We start from the raw sequence: 24,453 nt of genomic DNA, 5'->3' as shown, positions 1-24,453 counted from the left end.
CTTCTCCGCTCCCAAAAGAAAGCATATTCGAAACGCATACGTAAGGTAACTTTTTGATAGCATGCATGCTACAGAGAAAACGCGGCTCATAGAACTTCAATGAGCGTTATTTCGGCCAGTCCGGCCCAGTAACGCATATGTTTTGTAAGTCCGAGTTCGATTGGGCCCGATTGAGCACAACCTTGTTTTGCCTGACTCCGAGTAACCCCGGCTGAGTTTAATTTTCGTGAGTCGATCATGGTATGCTTCTGCATATTGCTGGCTATGGATCATAGTAAAACACAATACAAGCGGGCCTGCACAAGGGCAGAAATGATGACACAGGCATGTCTCCATCTTTCCCCGTGCAGCTGCAGGCCATCATCATCATCAGCCTGACCGCGCTCGCTGCAGGGTAAAGTCCTCTCCTATTTTTCGCCAATTAACCCGACCCCGTGCTTGCTGCGGCCACGTTCCCACAAACTTCGTAATCTCATCTACCCATCTAAGTTCCTGTCTCCCTCTCGCGCGCTTGCCTTCTCCTGTAATCCAGTCGGTTACTCTTAATGACCAGCGGTTATCTTGCCTTCTCGCTACAAGCCCTGCTCCTGTCCATCTCTTGTTCTTGATTTCGAAGCACAGTTGAAGCAATGTTGCATTGCACTGTGCTTCATTTATGAATCCCAACAAACCAGCCCACCAAACTTCCTCTGTATAACTTTGACCTATGCTACGGATTGTCTGACATTTGTTCTACGGAATGACAACGTATACGTCTCTACCACACTACCGTACTGCGTGCAGCGTGCTCTCTCTGGTAGAGGACATCGTGGTTCTGCGTACACACGACCTGTCGCCGCCGCCAGCAGACGCCGCCGCCTGCCCGATGCCGTTCGCACTGGGAGGCGTCACGCGGGCTCCGAGCTTCTCTCGTCTGATTGCCGACATGAAGGGAGCGCTGCCCGACTTCGAGCGGTCGATCGCGCCCCGGCTGCTGTTCAGCGTCACCTGCGAGGCGACCAGCTACTTCCTCAACTCGTCCACAGCGTTCCACGTATGTTGCACGCAAACACGCACGAATGCTGCGGCAATGTAAACGTAAACTGTTTGAAAGGGAATCAGTAAGAGTAAGTTGAAAGGGACTCAGTATATTGTTAGGGAGCACTGAGATTACGGCGTCCAAGCGGCAGTATCACGTCGTCATGCATTCTCTGTCTTGCCCTCGTCAAAAGCAGCGGCGCAATATTTTGAGTGAAAATATGTATTTCGCGGGCATCTGAATGGAGCAGGAAAACACTAATACTTCGTAGATAGAAAGTTAGAAAGTGTAATCGGACGTTCTGCAAACCAATTTACAACTTTGCAATTGGAATTTCTTGCCCAGTTTCGTTGCTTTTAGAAGTTTGTTAGTTAACCTTTCCTAATTAAGCAGAGCATGAATAATACTATGACTTACTACATACAATGGTCAGCACGCAAGGTCGCGTCATCATAATGCGTCGGCATGTTTTTAAGCTCAGGCTAGAGTTAGCTGGCGCACCCTGCATAATGCAGCACACACTATAACGCGCCTTAATATGCAATACAAGGCAAAACCCGGTCAAGGTAATGAACTGAATTAACATTGAAAAATTTCGTGCAGAATAAAAAAAGGAAGAAAAGAACGTGAGCTTTTGGCGGCAAGTTAATGACCATCATATGTATTCGGCGCGAGGACATACCGTGGCGCCACCATGCGGAGGCATGCCTGTGACGTGCAAGGTTGGAATGCTCTGCGAGCCTTCTCCCGCGCAGCCCGCAGCCGCTTTCGCGTCTCCTTTCTTATTATGCTTGTGGCACTTCACTTTGACAAAATCGGTAAAATAGTGCGGCGGCGGCGTTACCGCACGAAATGCTAAATGACTGCTCCGAAAATATGTTACGCCCCTCATAATGCCTTAGGCAACGCCCTGACTGCCGACGTCGTCTGCTATGGTCACCTATACGGAAGCCACGGGGGCTGAGCACGCGGATTTTGTAAAAGGTAACGAAATATTTTGTGTCGAATTGAATCATCAAACGGGATTTAGCGCGTGCTTGCGGCAGACTCACATATTTTGCTCCAAGAAATGCGTGCCACCGTGACACATCATGTTTGCATCCATAGGCGTGCGCTCAAAGGGGGCAGGGGGGCGGCCGCCCCCCCTAATCACCTAAGAGGGGGGCGCAAAATCTGCCCTGTACATTGACCCTTCTAGTCATCTAAGAGGGGGGGGGGGGTCGCAAAATCTGCCCCATACATTGACTCATTAGGGTGGGGGGGCGGTGCGACGAACCTTTGCCCCCCCCCCCTAAAGCGGAACCCTGCGCACGCCTATGTTTGCATCTAAAAAAGGGCCGCGGTTGACATGACAAGCATGCGCAAATTTACATTCCTGTTTAGCACACATATCTCTATGAAGCACGACACAAGTGGATTCTCCGTTTTGTGGGAAGCAACCAAGCATTCTTAGAGCTGCATGCAGCCGCAACCTATCTGATATGATTGGAGGTAAACGCAAGAGAGCCATATGTACAGTGAAAGGGAACACGCGAACGCGTGGCCTGCGCTCTGCGACGGCTGCCTTCAGCTCCGTCAACCGACAGCTAACGAAAGCTCGCCCGCTTTGGCGTCATCTATTGGCAAACAAAATAACAAGTCATGGCCGGTTGCGAAGCGCTTTTAGATAACGCTGCATCTCGGCTCGCGCAACGGGCGATGCAGGCAGCGCGTCGTCTGCCTGTCAACAAATCGAGCGTGGCGCGCCAGCACTGCGCGAGCTGCAGGAATTGCCCTTAACGCGAGCCGAGAGGCAGCGTTATCTAAAGGCGCTTCTCAACCAGCCATGATTCGTTATTTTGTTAGCCAATAGATGACGCCAAAAGCGGGCAAGCTTTCGTTTGCTGTCGGTTGACGGAGCTTACGGCAGCCGCCGGAGCGCGCAGGCCATGCGCTCCCGTGTTCCCTTTCATAAAAATTGACACTGTACGCGCGTGGCTCATTGGGAGTTGTAGCTTGACAACATTTCACGTGAGCAAAAGTTTCTCTGCGGCACGCTCTGAATATTTACCTTTTGCTCCTTATAATCCGTCTCGGTGGTGCAGTGGTTACAGTGCTCGGCTGCTGACTCGAAGGTCGCGGGTTTGATCCCGGCCGCGGCGGTCGCATATCAATGCAGCCGAAATGCTAGAGGCCCGTGTCAAAATGTGGTCAAAATTTTCGGAGCCCTCCTCAACGGCGTGCCTCATAATCATATCGTGATTTTGGCACGCAAAATCCCAGATATTATTATTATTATTATTAATATTATTATTATTATTATTATTATTATTATTATTATTATTATTATTATTATTATTATTATTATTATTATTATTATTATTATTATTATTATTATCATTGTAGAGAAGCATTGGAACGTTGTAATGGGCCGTCCTCTTCAGCGCCTTCTAGCTTCGATCCCGTACCGTGCCATCTACCATGCCGCAAGACGCCACTCTGCAAACGCCGCCTCCTGCCCCGACCGCTTGTCCCAGTGTCCCCCGTATCCGCGACCCTCTTGTTTTCACCGGCGCGGATGGCACTGACGTGGAGGACTGGCTCGCGATTTACGAACGGGTGAGTGTTCCCAATAAATGGGACGAAGCAGGCAAGCTGACCAACTTGGTTTTCTACCTCGCGGGTGTGGCAGGCATGTGGTACAACAACCATGCATCCGATTTCCCGACGTGGTCCGATTTCAAGACCGCCATCGTCAACGTGTTTGGCCGCCCTGCCGTTCGTAAGCTTCAAGCCGAACAGCGCTTACGTGAACGAGCTCAGCAGGCAGGGGAATCGTTCACGAGCTACATCGAAGACATCCTTGACCTGTGCAAGAAAGCCGACGCGAGCATGTCGGAGTCTGACAGAATCAGGAATGTTCTGAAAGGCATCGACGACGATGCCTTCACCATGCTGCTGGCCAAAAACCCTCGCACAGTGGCAGAGGTCATTACCCTGTGCCAAAGCTACGAGGAGCTGCGCCGGCAGCGCTTGATGACCCGTCGACCGCCATCACGCGAAGCTGATCTCGCAGGCTTGTCGGCAATCCCTGACCACTCGACCTTGCTCGCCGAAATCAAGTCGTTTGTGCGTGAGGAAATTGCCCGCCAGGTCTCTCTACTGGCTTTCACTCCACCGCAGCATGTTGACCAGCCGCCAACTACACTTCTGCCTCCTCTCCGCCGAGCGATTCAGCAAGAAATCGCGGAGGTCATTCCCGAATACCACCAGCCGCCTCTAGTGCCTGCACCACTAAGCTACGCGCAAGCTGTAGCCAGGCCGCCCCCAGCGATTCCTGTGGCTGGCCCGCGGAGTTACGCCGAAGCCGTCGTCGGACCACAGGCCTTCGACGCGGCTGTGCCGCCTACCTACGTCGACGTCGTCCCCAGGCCCCGACTGCTGCCCACATTGCACTCATATCAGCAGCCGCCTCGTCCATCCCGTTCTGCGACATGGATGGGACCCGCGAACCGCTGGCGCACTTCCGACAACCGCCCCATTTGCTCTGCGTGCGGTTGCGCCGGTCACGTCGCACGCTACTGCAATCGCGTGCAGCCGCCTCGGGTCGCATCAACCCTGACCAACTCATCAAGCAGCCCTTATTATGACCAAGCGCCGCCTATGTCACCGACGTCCCGCCCCGCACCATCTACCCGCCGTTCACCGTCTCCACGACGTCGCTCACTGTCGCCGATGCGGCCACGTCCGGGCTCACGCGACCAGGAAAACTAGTCGTCGCAGTCCACGAGGCAAGGGCTGCGACGCTATCGAACTGCGAAAGCCTTCAGCGAAGCCCCTCGAACGTGATTGACGTGTTTGTGGACAGTGTTCGCGCATCTGCCCTTATCGACACTGGAGCCGCCGTATCCGTTATGGACGCCAAGTTTAGCCGACTACTGCGAAAAGTGACGACGCCGCTTTCCGGGCTCGCCCTCCGTACAGCCAGCGCCCAAAGTATTCACCCAACAGCGGTGTGCACAGCTCGCGTCATTATTCAGGATGCTCTGTACGCCGTCGAATTGATCATAATTCCTGCCTGCTCTCACGACGTCATCCTAGGATGGGATTTTCTCTCCCGCCACGACGCCGTCATTCATTGCGCACCAGCCGAAATAGAGCTCTCACCATTCTCTGAATTGGCGCCGGCAGACAGTCCATCGGCTGCGGGCAAGGTACTTGTCAAAGACGACACCAAGGTGCCTGCAAACTCGTCGACGGCGGTGTCAGTGTACTGCGCCCGTCTCTCCGACACCGTTGCACTTCTCTCGCCATCTGACCGTGTTTGCACGAGGAAAGGCATGCTGGTGCCTTTCGCGATACGTCACTTTTTGTTATCAACCCATCTCCGTACAGTGTTATGTTGGTCCGAGGGGAATGTCTCGGCAGCGTGGAACCCCTCGAAGACGCACAAGTTATGGACGAACCAGATGAAATGCACTGCCACAGTTCCAGTACGCTCGGCGCTGTTTCGACGTCTGGTTCATCACCCGCTGATGTCTTTGGTGCCTCCATTGCTGACGACCTCACACCGGTCCAGCGTTCCCAGCTTCTGGGCCTGTTGGAGGAATTTCGCTCTTCTTTCGATGTCGCTCAAACTTCTCTCGGCCGCACTTCCGCCGTTACGCATCGCATCGACACTGGCGCCCAACCGCCACTGCGGCAACGTCCATATCGCGTATCTCCCACAGAACGCCGTGTAATCAACGAGCAAGTCGACGACATGCTTCGACGAGATGTTATTCGACCTTCTAACACCCCCTGGGCGTCTCCTGTCGTTCTTGTTGCGAAGAAGGACGGTTCTGTGCGGTTCTGGGTGGACTACCGACGACTCAACAAGATCACTCGTAAGGACGTGTATCCACTACCGCGAATAGACGACGCGATTGACAGCCTGCAAGGAGCAGAATTCTTTTCATCTCTCGATTTGCGCTCAGGGTACTGGCAAGTACCCATGGCTGATGACGCTCGACCGAAGACCGCCTTTGTCACGCCCGACGGCTTGTACGAATTCAACGTCATGCCGTTTGGGCTGTGTAATGCGCCCGCCACCTTTGAGCGCATGATGGATACCGTTCTGCGCAACCTGAAATGGCACACGTGCTTGTTCTACCGGCATGCCTGGCGATCATCTGGGCCCTTACGAAGTTCCGACCTTATTTGTATGGTCGCCCATTTGATGTCATCACCGACCACCATGCACTCTGCTGGTTGTCATCATTGAAGGATCCATCAGACCGCCTCGCCCGCTGGGCACTTCGCCTACAGGACTACGATATCCGCGTGCTGTACCGCAACGGACGCCAGCATGCTGAAGCCGACGCACTCTCGCGCTCCTCCTTGCCTGACGACAATACCCACAGCTCAATGTCTCACAATGCCGTTTGTTCCATCGACGTTCACACTGTCGCTACCGAACAGCGCAAGGATCAATGGATCGCTTCACCGCTAGACTTGCTCACTGATCCTTCGGCAACACCATCCACTCGCGCGTTGCGTCGTCAAGCCCACCATTTCGCCATTCGCGACAACCTCCTCCACCGACGCAATTACAACACCGACGGCCGCCAGTGGCTACTATTAGTACCCCGCAGTCTGCGTTCTGAAATATGCGAATCGTTCCACGCTGATCCGCAGTGTGCGCACTCTGGGGTATCGAAAACATACCACCGCATTCGCCAACGGTACTTTTGGCGAGGCATGTACCGCTACGTGCAGAAGTTCGTTCGCTTCTGCATCGATTGTCAGCGCCGCAAAACTTCAACGCACCAGTCACCAGCAGGTCTGCAACCTTTACCTAGCCCTGACCGGCCGTTTGGGCGCGTTGGCATCGATTTGTATGGGCCACTCCCTCTGACTTCGGCTGGTAACCGCTGGGCCATCGTCGCTGTAGACCACCTTACGCGATACGCCGAAACTGCCGCCCTCCCAGCGGCTACAGCGCGCGATGTAGCCTCCTTTCTGCTCCGCCGGTTCATGCTGCGCCACGGTCCACCCCAGGAGCTGCTGAGCGATCGAGGCCGTGTCTTCCTGTCGGAAGTCGTCGAAGCCATCCTCAAAGAGTGCAACGTTGTTCACCGCAAAACTACCGCTTACCACCCGCAGACGAATGGGCTCACGGAACGCTTTAACCGCACGCTCGGCGACTTGCTCTCGATGTATGTCGCCGCCGGTCACACATATTGGGATTCCATTCTACCTTTCGTCACCTACGCCTACAATACCTCCCCTCAAAACACCACTGGTTTCTCACCATTTTTCCTATTGTACGGCAGGCACCCGTCGCACACAATCGACACAATCCTTCCATACAAGCCGGATCGATCTGAGTGTGCGCCTATTTCTGCCACAGCCAGACTTGCTGAGGAGTGTCGCGAGCTTGCGAAGACCTTTACTACGCAGGACCAAGAGCGGCAGAAAAGCATCCGCGGTGAGACCAACACTTCTGCACCCACGTTCCTACCTGGAGCACTCGTATGGCTCTCGGTCCCTACCACTGCAACTGGCCTCTCTTCCAAACTGCTGCCCAAATACGAAGGCCCCTACCGTGTCGTCGAATGCACATCCCCGGTCAACTACCTGATTGAACCCATCGACCCATCTTCCGACATGCGCCGTCGAGGGCGCGACATTGTCAACGTGGCGCGCCTGAAGCCCTACCATGAGCCGCTCATAGTGACAAGTTGCTAGGTCGCCAGGCGGCTCCCTTTTCGTAGCCGGGGAAATTGTAGCGAAGCATTCCTACTCAGTAATGGGTCGTCCTGTCGAGCGCCTTCCAGTGGGTCGTTCTCTTCTCTGAGAGCACGCCCCTCGTGCAGAGAGTCGGCCCCGCTTTGACTGTCGCTGCCGTGCGCCGTCGCTGAGTGCCCGTTAATAAACGTCTTGACATTATATTTATTATTATTATTATTATTATTATTATTATTATTATTATTATTATTATTATTATTATTATTACTATGTTGCTCGTTATTGTGCAAATTTTTTACGGTTGTCACACGGTGCACTTTCAATCGCCATCGAGCCACATAAGGGTGAAAATTTTCGATGATTGGGTTAGTTATCTAGCATTTACAAAGGGGCAATCGCGATCGAAAAATACGGTCCTGATCGGTTCGACTGCGACAGCAAGTGCACCGTGTGCCAGCTGGCCGTATTACCTTGCGCACTTGCATGAGCATGCTGCAAGGTGTGGCTTACGGCGGTCTAAACGGCAATTTTATGTTTAATTGAAAATACCAATCTTTACAGCTTCATTGAAAGCAGTATGGCACTTCGTTGCTGCTGTTAGAAAGTGAATCAGTGTTTGAAGCTGGCCACGTTTGCGCTTGTAGCGTAAAACAACATAGAGAAGTACAAGTGGCACTGGCTGTGGGCCCATTCTACAGACAATCTATAAGCAAGGGACCCCATGGGCTGGAGTCGAGAGTCGTACGGAAACCCATGTGGTCGAGAAAACACATGATGACAATTAAAATAGACACCCGGGTGAGGGGGCTCAGACAGTGGTGGAAGTTACGTCGGCGTGACAGGTAACTTACAGCAAAAACTCAAGCAGCACATGTATGGTGTAAGAAAGGTTTCATCGAACCAGAGCGAGAGATCACGTGATCCAACCCTGCACGTCACAGCATGGCCGAGCACGCAGAAGCAACTGGCCACGAAATAGACTGGGATAGGGCAAAAATAACGGAAAGAGGAAAGAACTGCACTTCCCGGCTTTAGCTTGAATCTCTGACAATCCAGAAAACGCCGCACACGCTTAAACGTAATGACGGCTACTTCCCACATCTGTAGGCATGGTGCTACGTCATGTTTTAAAAGAAACATAACCGGACTATTTGCTCATTCGTTTTTCGTTGCGAACAAGGCACCCCTGTGGGAGCTGAAACGTCTTGCTTTTATGCGAACAATCGTGGTCGGTGTCCATTTTAACCCCATGGGCTTGGAATAAGACTAAAGACAGGTGACAGCGGCATCATGCTCAAGCAAAGCAGGGTAGTGGTAGTAAAAGTGAAAGCTCAAGCCTGGTTCATTGCGTACGTAGCACACTGTAGCACGGAGCAGAAAAGAATCATGCCGCCGATAACTGTTACTGCACTTTTCAGGATTCTGTAGCCTCTAGGGGTCCGCACATAAAGCGAGAGCAAGACAACGCTGTTCAAAAGGGGAAACGCGAAATCGCGGTTAGAAGCAACACATTCAACCATCCACTTCCCTTCGCCAGAGCCAGGTGAGATCACGTGATCCAACAATGTACGCCACAGCGATTGCAGCGCCTGCGTTCCAGTGGTGGACCTCGTGCCCAATACTGCGTAGATTTTTTTGAAGAATAGACTCAAGAAAAAAAAAAAGACTATGCGTTACTCTTTTCGGGTAGTCCCGAGTTGCCACCTATATGGCTCTTTTTAAAGAGACATGTTAACTCTCTTTTTTGGTTTCCACGACTCTCTTTTTAAAGAGAGTCACACACGCGGCAAGTCGGAACTCAGAAAATAGAGTCTGTAAAGTCGTTTATTGGCGGGCACTCGGCGACGAGGCACGACAGCGACAATCAAGGCGGGGCCGACACTCAGCACGAGCTGCGTTCTCTCCGAAAGGAGACGAAGATGGCGACCCAATAGAAGGTGCTCCAGAGGACGACCCATTGCAGAGTTCCTGTAACAAAGAACTGGTTCCGCAGACGTTAGATGGAGACTACCCGTTTATTGATCATGGCGACCAAAAAACTGCCCTTCCAGCTCGTGCCCCCCTCTTCAACCTTCTTGTCTTCACGATAGTTCCGCACGCTCCTCGCTGCTCCGTTCCGCGGCATTTCGCAACATCCTCCGGGTCGGGCCAAGATTAATCGGATGCTTCGAGGGGGCAGAGTTTTTGCACCGGGCGATTTACCGTTGAACCATTAGCGAGACGCACTGAGCAAGCGCGCACTATGCCGTCTCTTCCTGGGAGTAAGGTGGTCACTCGGCCTAACTTCCAGTATGTTCCGGGTGTGTTGTCCTCTAACACCAGCACTACATCACCAATCTGTAGCTTGGTTGATGAGCGATTCGAGCTGTTATGCGCTGACCGCAGTCGTAGCAGGTAGGCTCGCTTCCATCGTCTCCAAAGTTCGTCTATTAGATGCTGGGGATGACGAACCTTGCGGTTCAATTCAACCGCAGTCGGAAGCTCCGAGATGGAAATGTGTTGCGGCAGGGAAAGGCTACGCTTTCCTAACAGGAAATGCGATGGAGTCAATGGCTGGAGCTCATCGGGCTCGCTCTCAAGATACGTTAATGGTCTGCTATTGATCGCTGCCTCGATCTCGCACAGAACAGTTGTGAGGGCCTCCACGTCGAGTGACCGTTTCAAGGAGTTTTTCGTTGAGCGAATAAGGCGCTCCCAACATCCGCCCCACCACGGAGCTCTTTCTACGATGAACTTTCAATGAATCCGTAGCTCTGCGGCGTACTCCTGAAGCGCTGGAAGTGCGGATGCAAAGGTTTTAGCGCAGCGACGGAAAGTTTGAGCGTTGTCGGAGTATACCGTGGAAGGAACTCCGCGGCGTGCAACGAAACGGCGGAAGGCGAGTAATGTTGTGGCGGCGGTCATGTGTGAGGTGAGCTCTAGATGGATTGCGCGTGTGACGGCACATGAAAAGAGAAGGACGTAGGCCCTTGTTGTACCACTTGCCAGTTTTGCGTATAAGGGCCCACAGTAATCAAGCCCGACAACGGTGAATGGGTTTGCTTCACTAATTCTCTCGCGTGGTAGAGAGGCCATTGGTGCAGATGCTGTCGCCGCTTTCCATCGTTTACATATTCTGCACTTCGAAACTATCTTCTTTACAGTCTGCCGTCCCTTCAGCAACCAAAAACGCTCTCGAAGCTCTGTTAATGTTGCTTCAACACCTCCATGGATAGTGCGCAAGTGTGTGCCGCTGATACAAGAAGGCTTGTGAGCTTATGATCGTCTGTTAGGAGAATGGGATGGCGTATGTCGTGATCAGCATCAAGCTGGTGCAGTCGTCCACCGACGCGAAGTAAGCCGTCCTCATCCATAAACGGACAAAGGCGAAGAACGCGAGATGTTGAGGGTAACGGCTGACCTTTACGTAGCGCAAGAACTTCGCTCGGAAAGGAGTGTTCTTGAACATTCTGTAGCCAATAACGCTCAGCCTGTAGTAACTCTTCCGCTATGAGGGGTCCGGATAGTGACGGGAGGCGCCGCGAAGCGTTAGAGATGAAACGCTTGATCCATGCCGTGACTCTAAGCAGCCTCGTAATGGAGTTGTAGTCTTCGACGTGCAGGACGCACTGGTTTCCGGAAAATCCCGATGGACATGCACACGTCTTTAGCGCGGACGAGTCTTGATCATTGCGTGGTCCCTCCAATGGGGCAATCTCTGTCATTGCGGTGACATTCTGCGCGCTCGCTCCTTCAAACTGTTTCCTCTTGTCAGAGAGCCAAGTTGGGCCGTGCCACCACACGGTAGATTCGATGAGATTAGCATATGATGCTCCGCGAGTGATGACGTCGGCAGGATTGTCCTTGCTGCTACAGTGAAACCATTGAGATGCATTGGTACATTGTTGAATCACGGCAACCCGATGTGCTACAAAGGGGTCCAGTTTGGTTGACGAGCCCTTTATCCAATGTAGAGCCACCAGCGAATCTGTCCAGTAGAAAACAGGAGCGTGCTGAAGGAGCTGCACCCTTTTCATGTAGCAGCTTAGCCGCGCTGCGATGATGCATGCCAGGAGCTCCAGACGAGGAAGAGATACCATCTTGAGCGGAGCAAGTGTGCTCTTGCTGATCAAGAGTCGTGCAAAGCATGCGTAAGGTTCTGAGCTGAATCGGACGTAGATGCACGTGTCTTACGCCCTAGGACTGGCATCCGCGAACGTATGCAACTCAAATGTAAATGGCTTGAGGTCGTCGCTTAAGATTATGTATCGTGGGATGCGGACACAAGTGGCGCCATTCAGCCCAGAGCACCAGCTGTTCCAGGCGGTTTGTTCTTCATCTGGCATGCTAGCGTCCCATGCGAGGTTCTTCTTCCAAAGATCTTGGAATACAATCTTGGCTTTTACGGTAAATGGTGTGAGGTATCCCAAGGGGTCATAAATTCTGGCTAACGTTTGCAATGCTCTGCCCTTAGTAGCAAGCTTCCCGGCTGTGAAAGTGGCCGCATGTTGAGTCGTGAGGAGGAAACAGTCACCAGAACGTTCCCACGGCACTCCCAAAACCTTCATAGTGTTGCGAATATATTTATAACTTATTTACAGTGTAGGATGGTCCAGCAGTCAAGATGGCGGTTGTTACTTCCAGCACACCGACACGTCGTCTGCCTCTTCTTCGCACACCTCACCATAGTCATAGCTGCAAACCCGCTACATCGACCTCCGGCGGCGAAAGCGCCGACTCGGCGCCTGTTAGCAGGTGGTGGGCGAAAGGTACGGCTTCAGGCGAGCGACGTGGACGACGTTTGAAGACGTAGAGGGCGCCGTAGGGTCCAGAGGGGCAATGTCATAGGTAACCTCAGTCACCTGGCGTAGCACACGGTAGGGGCCGGAGTATTTGGGCAGAAGTTTTTCGGCCAGGCCAACATGCCGAGACGGAGACCACAGGAGAACGAGGTCACCCGGATTGAAGCGAACGTTCCGGTGGCAACTGTCGTATCTATGTTTCTGGCTGAGTTGCGAGTCCGAAAGGCGTCGATGGGCGATCTGACGGGCCTTTTCGGCTGTGCTGATAGCGTGGCGAGCATATTCGGTGGAGATGTGGTCAGGGATGGGTACGAGCGTGTCGAACGTTAAGGTCGGTTCTCTTCCATACAAAAGGTAAAAGGGAGAATATCCAGCAGTGTCGTGGCGCGAGCTGTTGTAAGCGAAAGTGACAAAGGGTAGAGCAATGTCCCAGTCGCGATGATCAGTCGAGACATACATGGCGAGCATGTCAGTGATCGTGCGATTCAAACGTTCTGTGAGTCCGTTCGTTTGGGGATGATAGGCCGTTGTAAGCTTGTGCTTGGTTGCACAAGAGCGAAGTAGGTCTTCGATTACCTTGGATAAAAAGTAGCGGCCTCGGTCTGTGATGAGTTGACGAGGAGCGCCGTGATGTAAGATGACGTCTTGTATCAAAATGTCGGCGACGTCTGTAGCGCAGCTGCTCGGGAGAGGTCTCGTAATGGCAAAACGGGTAGAATAATCCGTAGCGACGGCGACCCATCTGTTACCGTTGTGAGGAAGTGGGAGAGGTCCCAGAAGGTCGAGGCCGACACGAAAAAAAGGCTCAGCAGGTATGTCTATGGGTTGAAGGAGCCCGGCGGGGTGTACAGCTGGCCTTTTCCGGCGTTGGCACGACTCGCAAGAAGCGACATAACGATGTACGGAACGGCAGAGGCCGGGCCAGAAAAAGCGTCGGCGGACACGGTCGTACGTTCTGGCAACACCAAGGTGGCCGGCCGTTGGTACATCATGTAGTTGCTGAAGTACGGTCGAGCGGAGATGAGTGGGTACTACAACTAGTAGTTCCTGTCCCACTGGGCGCATGTTCCGGCGGTATAAGATACCGTCTATGATGACGAACATGCGAAGCGAACTGTCCGTCGAGTCAGTATTCAGGCGGGTGATTAGATCTCGTAGGGACGCGTCACGCTGTTGCTCGTCACCGATGTTGCCGAAAGCAGAGAGCGAGGAGATACAGATGGACGTGTCATCCGTTACGTGGTCTGGATCGTCAACGGGGTACCGAGAAAGGCAGTCGGCGTCTTGATGTAGACGGCCGGACTTGTAGACCACTGTGTACGTGAATTCCTGGAGGCGCAGAGCCCAACGAGCTAGGCGTCCTGTTGGATCTTTGAGTGCTGAAAGCCAGCATAGAGCGTGGTGGTCTGTGGTAACGGTGAAAGGTCGACCATATTGCTACATGTAGGCTGCCGGAATCCATATTGTCGACGCGCGTGTGCGCCCGACGAAGAGGACGAAGGTCGATTACTGATGTACTTCTGGCACGTGACATCACTGTGCCTCACTGCGTCATAACTATAGCCGCTAACCGGGTACATCTCCCCGTCATAAATTTCGGCTTCACGAAGCAAGTCCTCCCTCAAGGCATCTTAATCGCCACGTTGCGGTCCTTAGCCGATGACCACGTCACCTCTTTTGCAGCAGACGTATGCTCCAATATTCCTTGTCGCCCACCCGATACCACAAGCCTCGACATGGCATTACGCCCCATGATTGCCCCAGACCTCCCCCCAGCGCAATCAGCCGCCCTCATCCGCCTTTTGGCTTCTTACCGCGAGATCTTTGACCTTGACAATCGACCACTCGGCCAAACTTCTCTTGTGCAGCACCGTATCAACACAGGTGATGCTGTTCCCATTCACCGTCGACCGTATCGGGTGTCCGTATCGGAGCGCCAGATTATTCAAGAAGAAGTAAACAAGATGTTAGCTAAAGGCATTATTGAGCCCTCATCGAGCCCTTGGGCGTCACCCGTCGTCCTGGTTAAAAAGAAAGACAACACGTGGCGTTTCTGCATCGATTACCGGCATCTAAATCGAATTACGAAAAAGGACGTGTATCCTTGCCCCGCATTGATGACGCTCTCGATTGTCTCCATGGCGCACGCTACTTTTCATCCATAGACCTTCGCTCCGGTTATTGGCAGATTGCCGTGGACGAGAAAGACCAAGAAAAGACCGCCTTCGTCACTCCCGATGGCCTGTACCAATTCAAGGTTATGCCCTTCGGTCTATGCAACGCCCCAGCCACGTTCGAGCGCATGATGGACTCTCTGCTACAAGGGTTCAAATGGTCAACATGCCTTTGTTACCTAGACGACGTCCTCGTATTTTCACCTACATTTGAGACCCACCTTGAGCGTCTGTCGGCTATTCTCGACGTCTTCCGCAATGCTGGCCTCCAGTTGAACTCGTCGAAGTGTCACTTCGGCCGCCAACAGATTACAGTGTTGGGCCACCTCGTTGATGCTTCTGGTGTGCGGCCGGACCCTGAGAAAATTCGTGCCGTCACCAGTTTCCCAGTACCGAAATCCGCCAAAGATGTTCGGAGTTTTGTGGGACTCTGTTCCTATTTCCGGCGGTTCGTGAAGGACTTTGCAGCAATCGCTCGACCACTTACTGATCTTCTAAAGAAAGACGTCCCATTTTCGTGGGGGTCCACTCAAGCTGCCGCCTTCTCTCACCTCATCACAATTTTGACGACGCCACCTATATTGGCCCACTTTGACCCATCCGCCCCGACTGAGGTCCGAACTGATGCCAGTGGTCACGGGATCGGAGCCGTCCTCGCCCAACGTCAGCAGGGACACGACCGCGTTATCGCCTACGCTAGTCGCCTCCTTACACCTGCGGAGCGCAACTATTCAATCACCGAAAGAGAATGCCTTGCTCTTGTCTGGGCGGTCTCCAAGTTCCGTCCATATTTATATGGCACTCACTTCTCCGTAGTCACCGACCACCACGCGCTCTGCTGGCTTTCATCATTAAGGGATCCCACAGGTCGACTTGGTCGCTGGGCTCTGCGACTGCAAGAGTACACTTTTGCAGTGACGTACAAGTCTGGACGCCTGCATCAGGACGCCGACTGCCTATCTCGCTATCCGGTTGGCGAGTCGCGCACCGTCCCTGACACCGACGCTTGCGTGTGCACCGTTTCCCAACTGACCCACATAGCCGACGAGCAACGCCGTGATGCATCCTTACGGGCTATCATCGAGTGCCTCGAAGCCTCACCTTCGGACCGATCTCATCGCTCGTTCGTACTCCAGAATGGTACGCTATACCGCCACAACTTTCATCCAGACGGACCATCCCTGCTGCTTGTTGTACCCAACACCTCCGCTCTGCTGTACTCCACGAACTTCACGACGTTCCAACTGCCGGTCACCTTGGTGTGTCCCGCACATACGACCGAATCCGCCGTCGCTTCTATTGGCCAGGTCTCGCACGCTCCGTCAGACGATACGTCGCGGCGTGTGAGAAATGTCAACGCCGCAAAACACCATCGACGCTTCCGGCTGGGTGCCTTCAACCCCTCGACATTTCGTCCGAACCCTTCTTTCGCGTCGGCTTGGACCTACTCGGCCCTTTTCCCCTGTCTTCTGCTGGCAACAGGTGGATAGCTGTGGCCACAGACTACGCCACACGCTACGCCATCACACGAGCTCTTCCAACAAGCTGCGCCACAGATGTCGCCGATTTTCTTCTGCGCGACGTGATCTTGCAACACGGTGCTCCACGCCAGCTGCTCACGGACCGTGGCCGCACATTTCTATCGAGAGTCATAGCGGACATCCTGCGTTCATGTGAAACGCGGCATAAGCTCACTACGTCGTACCATCCGCAAACGAATGGCCTCACGGAGCGTCTGAACCGAACCCTAACCGACATGCTTTCAAAGTATGTTTCCTCAGACCACTCCGACTGGGACCTTGCTCTACCGTACGTGACATTTGCCTACAATTCCTCGCGCCATGACACGGCTGGTTACTCCCCATTTTTCCTGCTGTTCGGCCGCGAACCCACATTGCCCCTTGATACAGTCATTCCGTTGCCAGCAGCTCCGACCACTGAATACGCCCTGGACGCTATCAGCCGGGCCGCTCATGCACGCGAAGCCGCTCGTACTCGCCTTCTGACCTCCCAAGAGAACCAACGCCGTCGGTATGATCAACGACACCGCGACGTACACTTTTCGCCCGGTTCTTTGGTTCTGCTGTGGTCTCCGACCCGGCACGTTGGCCTGTCCGACAAACTGCTCTCTCGGTACACAGGGCCATACCGAGTGCTTCGTGCGGTGACTCCCGTCACCTATGAAATCGCTCCTGCTGACTCGTCGTCTTCATCCACCCCGCATGCCAGCGACATCGTACACGTCGCACGCCTGAAGCAGTACCACTCGCCCAATGACGTTGACGCCTAGATGCGCCGAGACGGCGCCTTTGCGCCGGGGGTTATGCTACATGTAGGCTGCCGGAATCCATATTGTCGACGCGCGTGTGCGCCCGACGAAGAGGACGAAGGTCGTTAGCTGCTCGAGCTCGGAGCCAGATTGCTCAGCGCTGCAGTCGTTCTTGAAAATATATCTTGTGAATAGCGACTTGTAAAAGCGACTGTCACTCACGTAACAATATAACTAGGGGCGGAATTTACCAACTGCCCATACAAGCGCCAGGCACTCGCGCTCAGTAATAGAGTAATTGCGTTCGGCAGCGGAGAGGAGCCGGCTGGCATACGCAAGAACTCTATCATGACCGGATTGACGCTGGGCTAACACAGCGCCAATGCCGTAACCACTAGCGTCTGTGCGGACCTCGGTTTGAGCAGACGGGTCGAAGTGGGCGAGGATCGGCGGTGTGGTGAGCAGCGTAATGAGGCGGGAAAAAGCACTGGCTTGGTCAGGACCCCACCAAAATGGCACATCTTTCTTGAGAAGATCAGTGAGGGGGCGGGCAATATCTGCGAAGTTTCTGACGAATCGTCGGAAATATGAGCATAGGCCCACAAAACTTCGAACGTCTTTGGCACAAGTTGGTACGGGAAAATCGAGGACAGCGCGAACTTTGTCGGGATCGGGTCGGATGCCAGATGAGTCAACGAGATGCCCGAGAATAGCAACTTGACGATGGCCAAAGTGGCATTTCGATGAATTAAGTTGTAGCCCAGCCGCACGAAACACTGAAAGAATGGACGAAAGTCGGTCGAGGTGAGACTCAAAGGTGGGGGCAAATACAACGACGTCGTCCAGGTAACACAGGCAGATAGACCATTTAAAGCTGCGCAAAAGCGTGTCCATCATCCGCTCGAACGTGGCCGGCGCATTGCACAAGCCGAACGGCATGACTCTGAATTGGTAGAGACCGTCAGGCGTTACAAAGGCAGTCTTCTCACGGTCGAGGTCGTCTACGGCGATTTGCCAGTAACCAGAGCGTAGGTCTATCGAAGAAAAATAGGTAGCACAAATAGGTAGTCCAGGGCATCATCGATACGAGGAAGCGGGTAGACATCCTTTTTGGTGATCTTGTTTAAATGCCGATAATCCACGCAGAAACGCCAGGTGTTGTCTTTCTTTTTAACTAAGACTACAGTGGATGCCCACGGACTCGAAGAAGGCTCAATAATGCCTTTTGTGAGCATCTTGTCGACCTCCTGTTGAATAACTTGGCGCTCTGATGGTGAAACTCGGTAAGGACGCCTGTGAATTGGAGCTGCATCACCGGTATCTATGCGTCGTCTGCCTCTTCTTCGCACACCTCACCATAGTCATAGCTGCAAACCCGCTACAATAGTATGACTGTCCCCCGCTTCATCTTCAATGGCACATTTATCGTGGAGGAATCTCTCTTTCATGCTGTCACAGTTAGAAGCCCACTTGCGAGGTTCCATGCTGGCCTCCCTGAATATCTGCCGTGTTTCTTCATACACCTTTAATGCCTCCTGGGCGGTGGGTAGTCCAACAAGAAGGTCATCCACATAGAAAGCCTGCTCTAACAGGGATACTGTGGTTGGATAATTCTGCCTACATGACGATAAGTGGTGTCGAAGCGTAGCGGCCAAAAGAAATGGGCTTGACGCGGCTCCAAAGGAAACTCTCGTCATTCTCCATGTCGTAATGGGTGGCATAGGCTCTTCTTTAGTTGGCAACCTTTCCAGCCACAAAAACCGCAGAAGGTCTCGGTCTTGAGGCCGAATAAGAAGCTGCGGGTATGCCCTCATTATGTCGGCGGCGAGAACCACAGGGTGGCAGCGAAAATTCAGTAGGAGCTGGATGACGTCAAAACCAAGTTTCATGTCTTTCGAGAGTACGTCGTTAAGGCAAACATGACCGGCTTCGTGCGATGACGCATCAAATACGACACGAAGCTTCGTCGTAACAGCATCGCGACGAACCACGGCGTGATGGGGCGTTGTCCTTGAGCGGCTGCTCATCTTGCACCTTCTTCGCATGTCCATCGTTGAAATAAGCCGAAATTGCTTGGTCGTAGTTTTCTAGCAGTGACGACTGCTCTCGGAACCGGTTGATCTGCAATCGCAGTCGACGTTCGGCTAATCGGCTGTTGTTGCTTCCGGATGGTAACCCTGGTGGTTTGACCGTCAGCGGCACTTGATAACGGCCATCTTGCTTCGAAATTCCTTGCTTAAATGCAGACATGTGAGGGTCGCTCTCTAGGGTCCGTGAAGATGCTTCGTCGATCCCGATGGCATCCAGACGCCACATTAACGACACGTCGATGTTCTCCGAGTCAGACTTCTCAAGCGCGACAAATAATGCACTTGTTGGGGAACGAAAGTCGGACGTCATAGGGCCTGCACCATCCACCCAAAGGTAGTGTCGATTGCTGTTATAGTCGAGCTGATGCGATCGATTTTCCCTGTGGTCACTTGCCAATAGGCGTCGGACCCGATGAGGACACTTATTTCTTCTGGTTGTCATGTGGTTGATTGAAAGCTGTCGGCCACGTTGTACTCCCGTTCGCCGAACAGGTGCAAAATGTTGGGGTCGAGCGGTGGGCTTGTTACAGAACAGATTTCAGGAATCGTTAAGGCTTCCAGAGTTACTGCTGAGGCGCCGAACTGGCTGCGGAGTCGCACATTGACACGCTCTGCAGAAATTCGTCTTCGTGACTTGGAGCCACCAAATATGACGAGGGAGGGCTCTTCATTACCCACGACCGAGCACTTAAGTATCTTTGCCACGTCTGCACGAATGTATGTGTGCTGACTGCCGCTGCCCAGCAGTATCCGCACGAGTAGTCGTCGGTCTCCAGACTCTGCCCAAACTCGGCCTGTCTGCAACAATACAGGCGTAGATTCGACGTGACTACTCTGGGCGGTTGTGACGTTTCGCATTGGTTGGGGCGGTGGTTCATGTAATGCCGGGGATCCACCGCTTGATGGAAGGTCTTCAGTTGGCCTCGATAATTCACAGAGGATTGTCAGGTGACGTCGCTGGCAGGTACCACACCTGAGGTTGATGGATTTTCTGCACAATCTGGCGATGTGATTGCGTGTTCCGCAGCGGAAGCGGCAATTAGCGTACTGCAGCCTTGCACGCTTCTCCTCAGCCGATAAGTTAGCGTTACAGAAAGCGATCATATGATCCTTGCTTTGGCATAGCGGACACGCTGGTCTGAGAGGCAAGGTGGACCCGGTTAGAGCTGACGCTGGTGGTGTACCCTTCTTTTCTGTGTCCGTGTGTCAGTGTGCGCTAAAATAAGTTACGATGCACTCATGCCAACTAGCTCGTCTTTCAGTATTACTTCAGCTGATGGTATAGGTTCCGCGCCATAACTTTCTTCAGGCATGTGGGTCCTGGGTTCGTCTTGCAGCGCACGACGCGACAGCTGCCGGCCTTCCTCCCGGATTTCCAGTTGGATGCGGAGGAAGGTTAGCATCTCCTTGGCTAGCCGCGTTCTGTCTTCAGGAGTTTCGGCGATACTGGGTGCGCAATTTGTTTCCTTGGTCTTCTGCGTGTATATGATGGCGAGATCCTCTGGCAGACATCGCATCAGGACACGGTTTAACACCACGGTGTACTGGTCTGGCGAAACTCCAAGCCCTTCTAAAGCGCTGACGTGAAATTGGACGTTGTCGTGCAGCAGACGAAGCTTCTGGACCTCGGATGAAAATTTCACTGGGCTTAGCGCGAGAAGATGATCGATATGTTCGTTCACGAGCAGATCCCGGCGTCCGAAGCGGTCCGTGAGCGTCTTGATCGCAAGGTCATAGTTTTGTTCGGCTAAGCGGGTGCCTTCGATAGCCCGCTTCGCGCTGCCGGTTAAGTAGGTGAGGAGGTACTTGAACTTTTCAATCCGCGGTAGCTCAGCGTTCTTGTGGATGGTGGCGTCGAAATGGTCCCAAAAAGACTGCCATCCACGCAGACTACCATCGAAAGTAGGTATCTGTAGCTTCGGTAGTTGAACTGAACGCTGACGGTGCTTCTCACCTGGCCTGCTGCGTCGCCGGAGTTCGGAGATCCGAGGTAGCTAGGCCCGGGTTCAGTTGCTCGAGCCTGCGTTCCGGCATTCCTCTCACCTTCTTGAAGCCAGAACTTGGCGCGTGATACTGCGTACAGAATCTTCTCGTTGTATTCCTGCGCCGTACCTACTTCCTGGTCGAGGTTCTCTTCGTTCGTGGTCGCAAGGATGACGTCTTCGAGCTGCGACAGTGCTGTCTCCTTGTCCTTGAGGTAATCCATGTGGCGCCAATATGAGAGGCGTCAGGATCCGGTTGCTGCAGCAGGTCCGTTAAAAGCGTGAGCGCTCTCGTGACGCCAGCCCTTAGGGCACCACGCTTCTTGCGCAGCTGGTCCGGGTTTGCGATGGTTATGACGTGAAGGGAAGACTCCAAAGGGGCGGATCCCGGGTTTCCCGCACCAAATGTAACAAAGAACTGGTTCCGCAGACGTTAGATGGAGACTACCCGTTTATTGATCATGGCGACCAAAAAACTGCCCTTCCAGCTCGTGCCCCCCTCTTCAACCTTCTCGTCTTCGCGATAGTTCCGCACGCTCCTCGCTGCTCCGTTCCGCGGCATTTCGCAACAGTTCCAAGGCTTCGCTACAAGTCAAAAGACTCTTTGATTGCTAGAGTGTATAGATATACATTGAGGCTACATTAAGGAGATATACATTGAGATGCGTTCGCACTAAGAAATAGTTCGATATTCTTGCCTCCCAGAATAGGGTTTTCTTTTCGTTCTTAGGTTGAGTCTTAAATGAATATGCTTTGTGCCTTAGAAATCAACTAACCCTGTTATACGGCTGTTATCCCACGGCTGCAACGCTTAGCGTCTAATTGTTCTCGTTTTTAACACTGAAGCTGTTTAGCAAATTGATCCTTGTATCTCGTCTCAAGAACCTATCATCATCGTTTGTGCCACAGAAATTCGGTAAATCCCACTACTCACCGCTAGTCCACTAAAAATTAAGTAAACTATCGTCATCAAAAATGTATGTGCCACTGTGCGGCCTATCAGAAAACTATCATCATCATAAACGTGTTTGTGCCACAGATATTGGGTATATCCCACTACTCGCCACTGGTCCACTAAAAATGAAGAAGGCAACTGTTAGCCCAGCAAATGGCTGCGAAGCGAGGGTGGCGAGCCGATGACCTCGAGTACGTACAGCGAGAGAATACTAGGGGGTGGGAAAGGCACGGCGGCGGCGAGAAGACCCCGAAGCGATGGAAGGCCTCGCGAGGTTGTCTCTGGAGTTTGGACATCCGTGTCGTGTCTGTGACTGTCTGTGGTTTAACTTGAGCCTCTCTGCACTGAGAATCAATGGAGAAACAATCGGAAACGTCAACCAGCTAAAGCCTAGCAACGACCTAGAAGCAACCTAGAAATAACCTGCATCGCCTTGTTAAGGCCCAGAAGCAACCTAGAAGCAACCAAACTAGTCTTCAGAATAGTCCAGTTTCGCTGTTTCAAGGCTTGCAAGACCTAGTGCAAGCTTCGCCAATTTTTTGGTTTCGTTTGCGTGCCGTCGCGACACGTCGCGTGGAGGCTCGTGCGAGCTTTTATGACGAGAAAAACCGACCACGAGACGCGCGGAGTTATACATTTTGCTCATCGAGCTTCTTGCATACCTTCAACAGCGTTGAACCTGATGTATAGTAAAGGTCAGCGTCGTTATGAGGTAAGGTTCCTTTATCAATAACCTGGTGTTGCACAAGCGCAAAAAGTATTCGGAGAAATACAGCACGACTTAGAAGTGAAACAGATGGACACAGACGGCGCTCGTCAGTGTCTATCTCCAACCTTCGTCTAAGTCGCGTTGTGTTTCTCCGAGTGTGAATCAACTCGCCCAAATCAAAGTATCAATGGAGCAAAAGATCCGTACCGGACACACTAAAGCTCTCCACTTATTCCGCCCGCAGGAAGGAGACCCCGCGGTTAAGATGACCACGGGCTCGAGCTACTGGCAGATGTGCGAGATGGCAGCAAAGCTGGGCTACTCGCGTCACTACTCACGTCACGGCGACTGTCACGTGGTGCACAAGGACCGATTCTGGCAGGCCGGCCTCGGACCCAACTCGACGCGCCTGTTCACCGCCACGCGCCGATTCGCAGGCGCCATGCTATTCGCGATGCACGCCGACGATGCCAGGGGCCGGTGCGGGCAGCCGCACGGGCTGGTCAATCACGTGCGCCACTCTTTGGACCGTTTCGCGGCGCCCCCTGTCGCCGCTCGCAACGAATGAGAATAGCGTGGCTTGTTTCGCAGTGTTAAGAAATATCTATATTGATTCGCTTTCTTTTTTTTATGAATCTGCCACGAAACGAGTGCTTATGGTCGCACGTACGTGAAGCAAATGAGGTGGTGTTTGATATCTATATCCGAATTTCAAGTTGAATTAACGTCTCATTTTCGTTGCTCGGCAATGAAAGATGTGCCGCGAGCTTTCAATGCTGCTTCGTCGAAAAAAATAAGCTAGTCAGTTTTGTTCACATATTCACAGAGGTAAATGTAGTGCCTTCTTTTGTTCTGTCAAATGGAACGCATGACACATCATTGAGTTGTAGCATATTCCTCGTACATATCCTTTGAATGTGTATGCTTTTGATATGCTTGTAAAAACATGCCAATGAGTGAATAGCAATAATAAATAATTCGATGTGTTCTTTTCTTTTTGCACTGACATTACCACAAAGCCCTGTTCTATGTTGAATTTTACAATAAGAACATTCGACCGAACTACCGAAGGGAAGTTGGGCCCTCGTCAGGTGTATTAACACACCTTTAGCCCAATTTCCTCAGTATACAGTGTTCTATGTACACCGGAATAAACATTTTGATTTGATTTGATATGATTTGACATAGTACAGTTGTTCGAAGGCGGCACCAATGGGGGGCTTCACTGTACGAAGGCGAATACGATGGATATGCCGCACCCACGTCGGAACAGAAAGACCAAGTTTTTGTGGTGCGTGGCGGGCGCGTTGGACTGCCCACAGCTGTTCTCCGAAGTCTGAAGTCAATTTTAAAGGGATACATTTAAAAAAAAATAGGAAAAGAAATGACGAAGACATCGAAATTCTACTTGGAAGACGCGACTGTTCCGATAAACAGAATTTATTTCAAATATTTTTTAGCAGTGCGCTGTATTTTTGGAGGAGTGACAGCGCGTGGCGACTGCAAGCCAGCGCGAGCCGTGACGGAATCCCCCTCCCAGCCCTCTCCCGTTTACACGCGCCGCCGCCGCTCGCGGCGCAGTGTCCTCACACTATAGTCTACACGAGACCATGATTCGAAAGGCTGCGCTGCAGGCTCAACGAATCCTCCGTCGTTGGGGTTGCAACCGCTTCAGACTTCGCGCCAGACTGTGCCTTCGCTGGAGGTAGTTTCGTATGGCTTTAGCTTTAGTATGGCCCCCGTGATTGAAAAAGAACGACAAATAAA

At 52.6% G+C, this 24,453-nt stretch overlaps 1 protein-coding gene across 1 annotated transcript in view; it reads left to right on the top strand.

The window, feature by feature from the left end:
* The window catches only part of LOC125756282 (uncharacterized), a 28,805-nt gene extending 5,539 nt beyond the window's left edge, over window positions 1-23,266 (top strand). Inside the window, exons 2-3 of the mRNA XM_049410751.1 lie at window positions 784-1,033; window positions 22,931-23,266. Of these exons, the coding sequence (XP_049266708.1) occupies window positions 784-1,033; window positions 22,931-23,254 (574 nt within the window). The 3' untranslated portion in view covers window positions 23,255-23,266. The remainder of the gene's footprint in view (window positions 1-783; window positions 1,034-22,930) is intronic.
* Window positions 23,267-24,453: the final 1,187 nt, after the last annotated feature.

The sequence above is a fragment of the Rhipicephalus sanguineus genome, chromosome 11, assembly GCF_013339695.2.
Source record: "Rhipicephalus sanguineus isolate Rsan-2018 chromosome 11, BIME_Rsan_1.4, whole genome shotgun sequence".
Classification (NCBI taxonomy): domain Eukaryota; kingdom Metazoa; phylum Arthropoda; class Arachnida; order Ixodida; family Ixodidae; genus Rhipicephalus; species Rhipicephalus sanguineus.
Note: the sequence above shows the minus strand (reverse complement) of the source record. Positions and strands in the feature narration are given on the sequence as shown.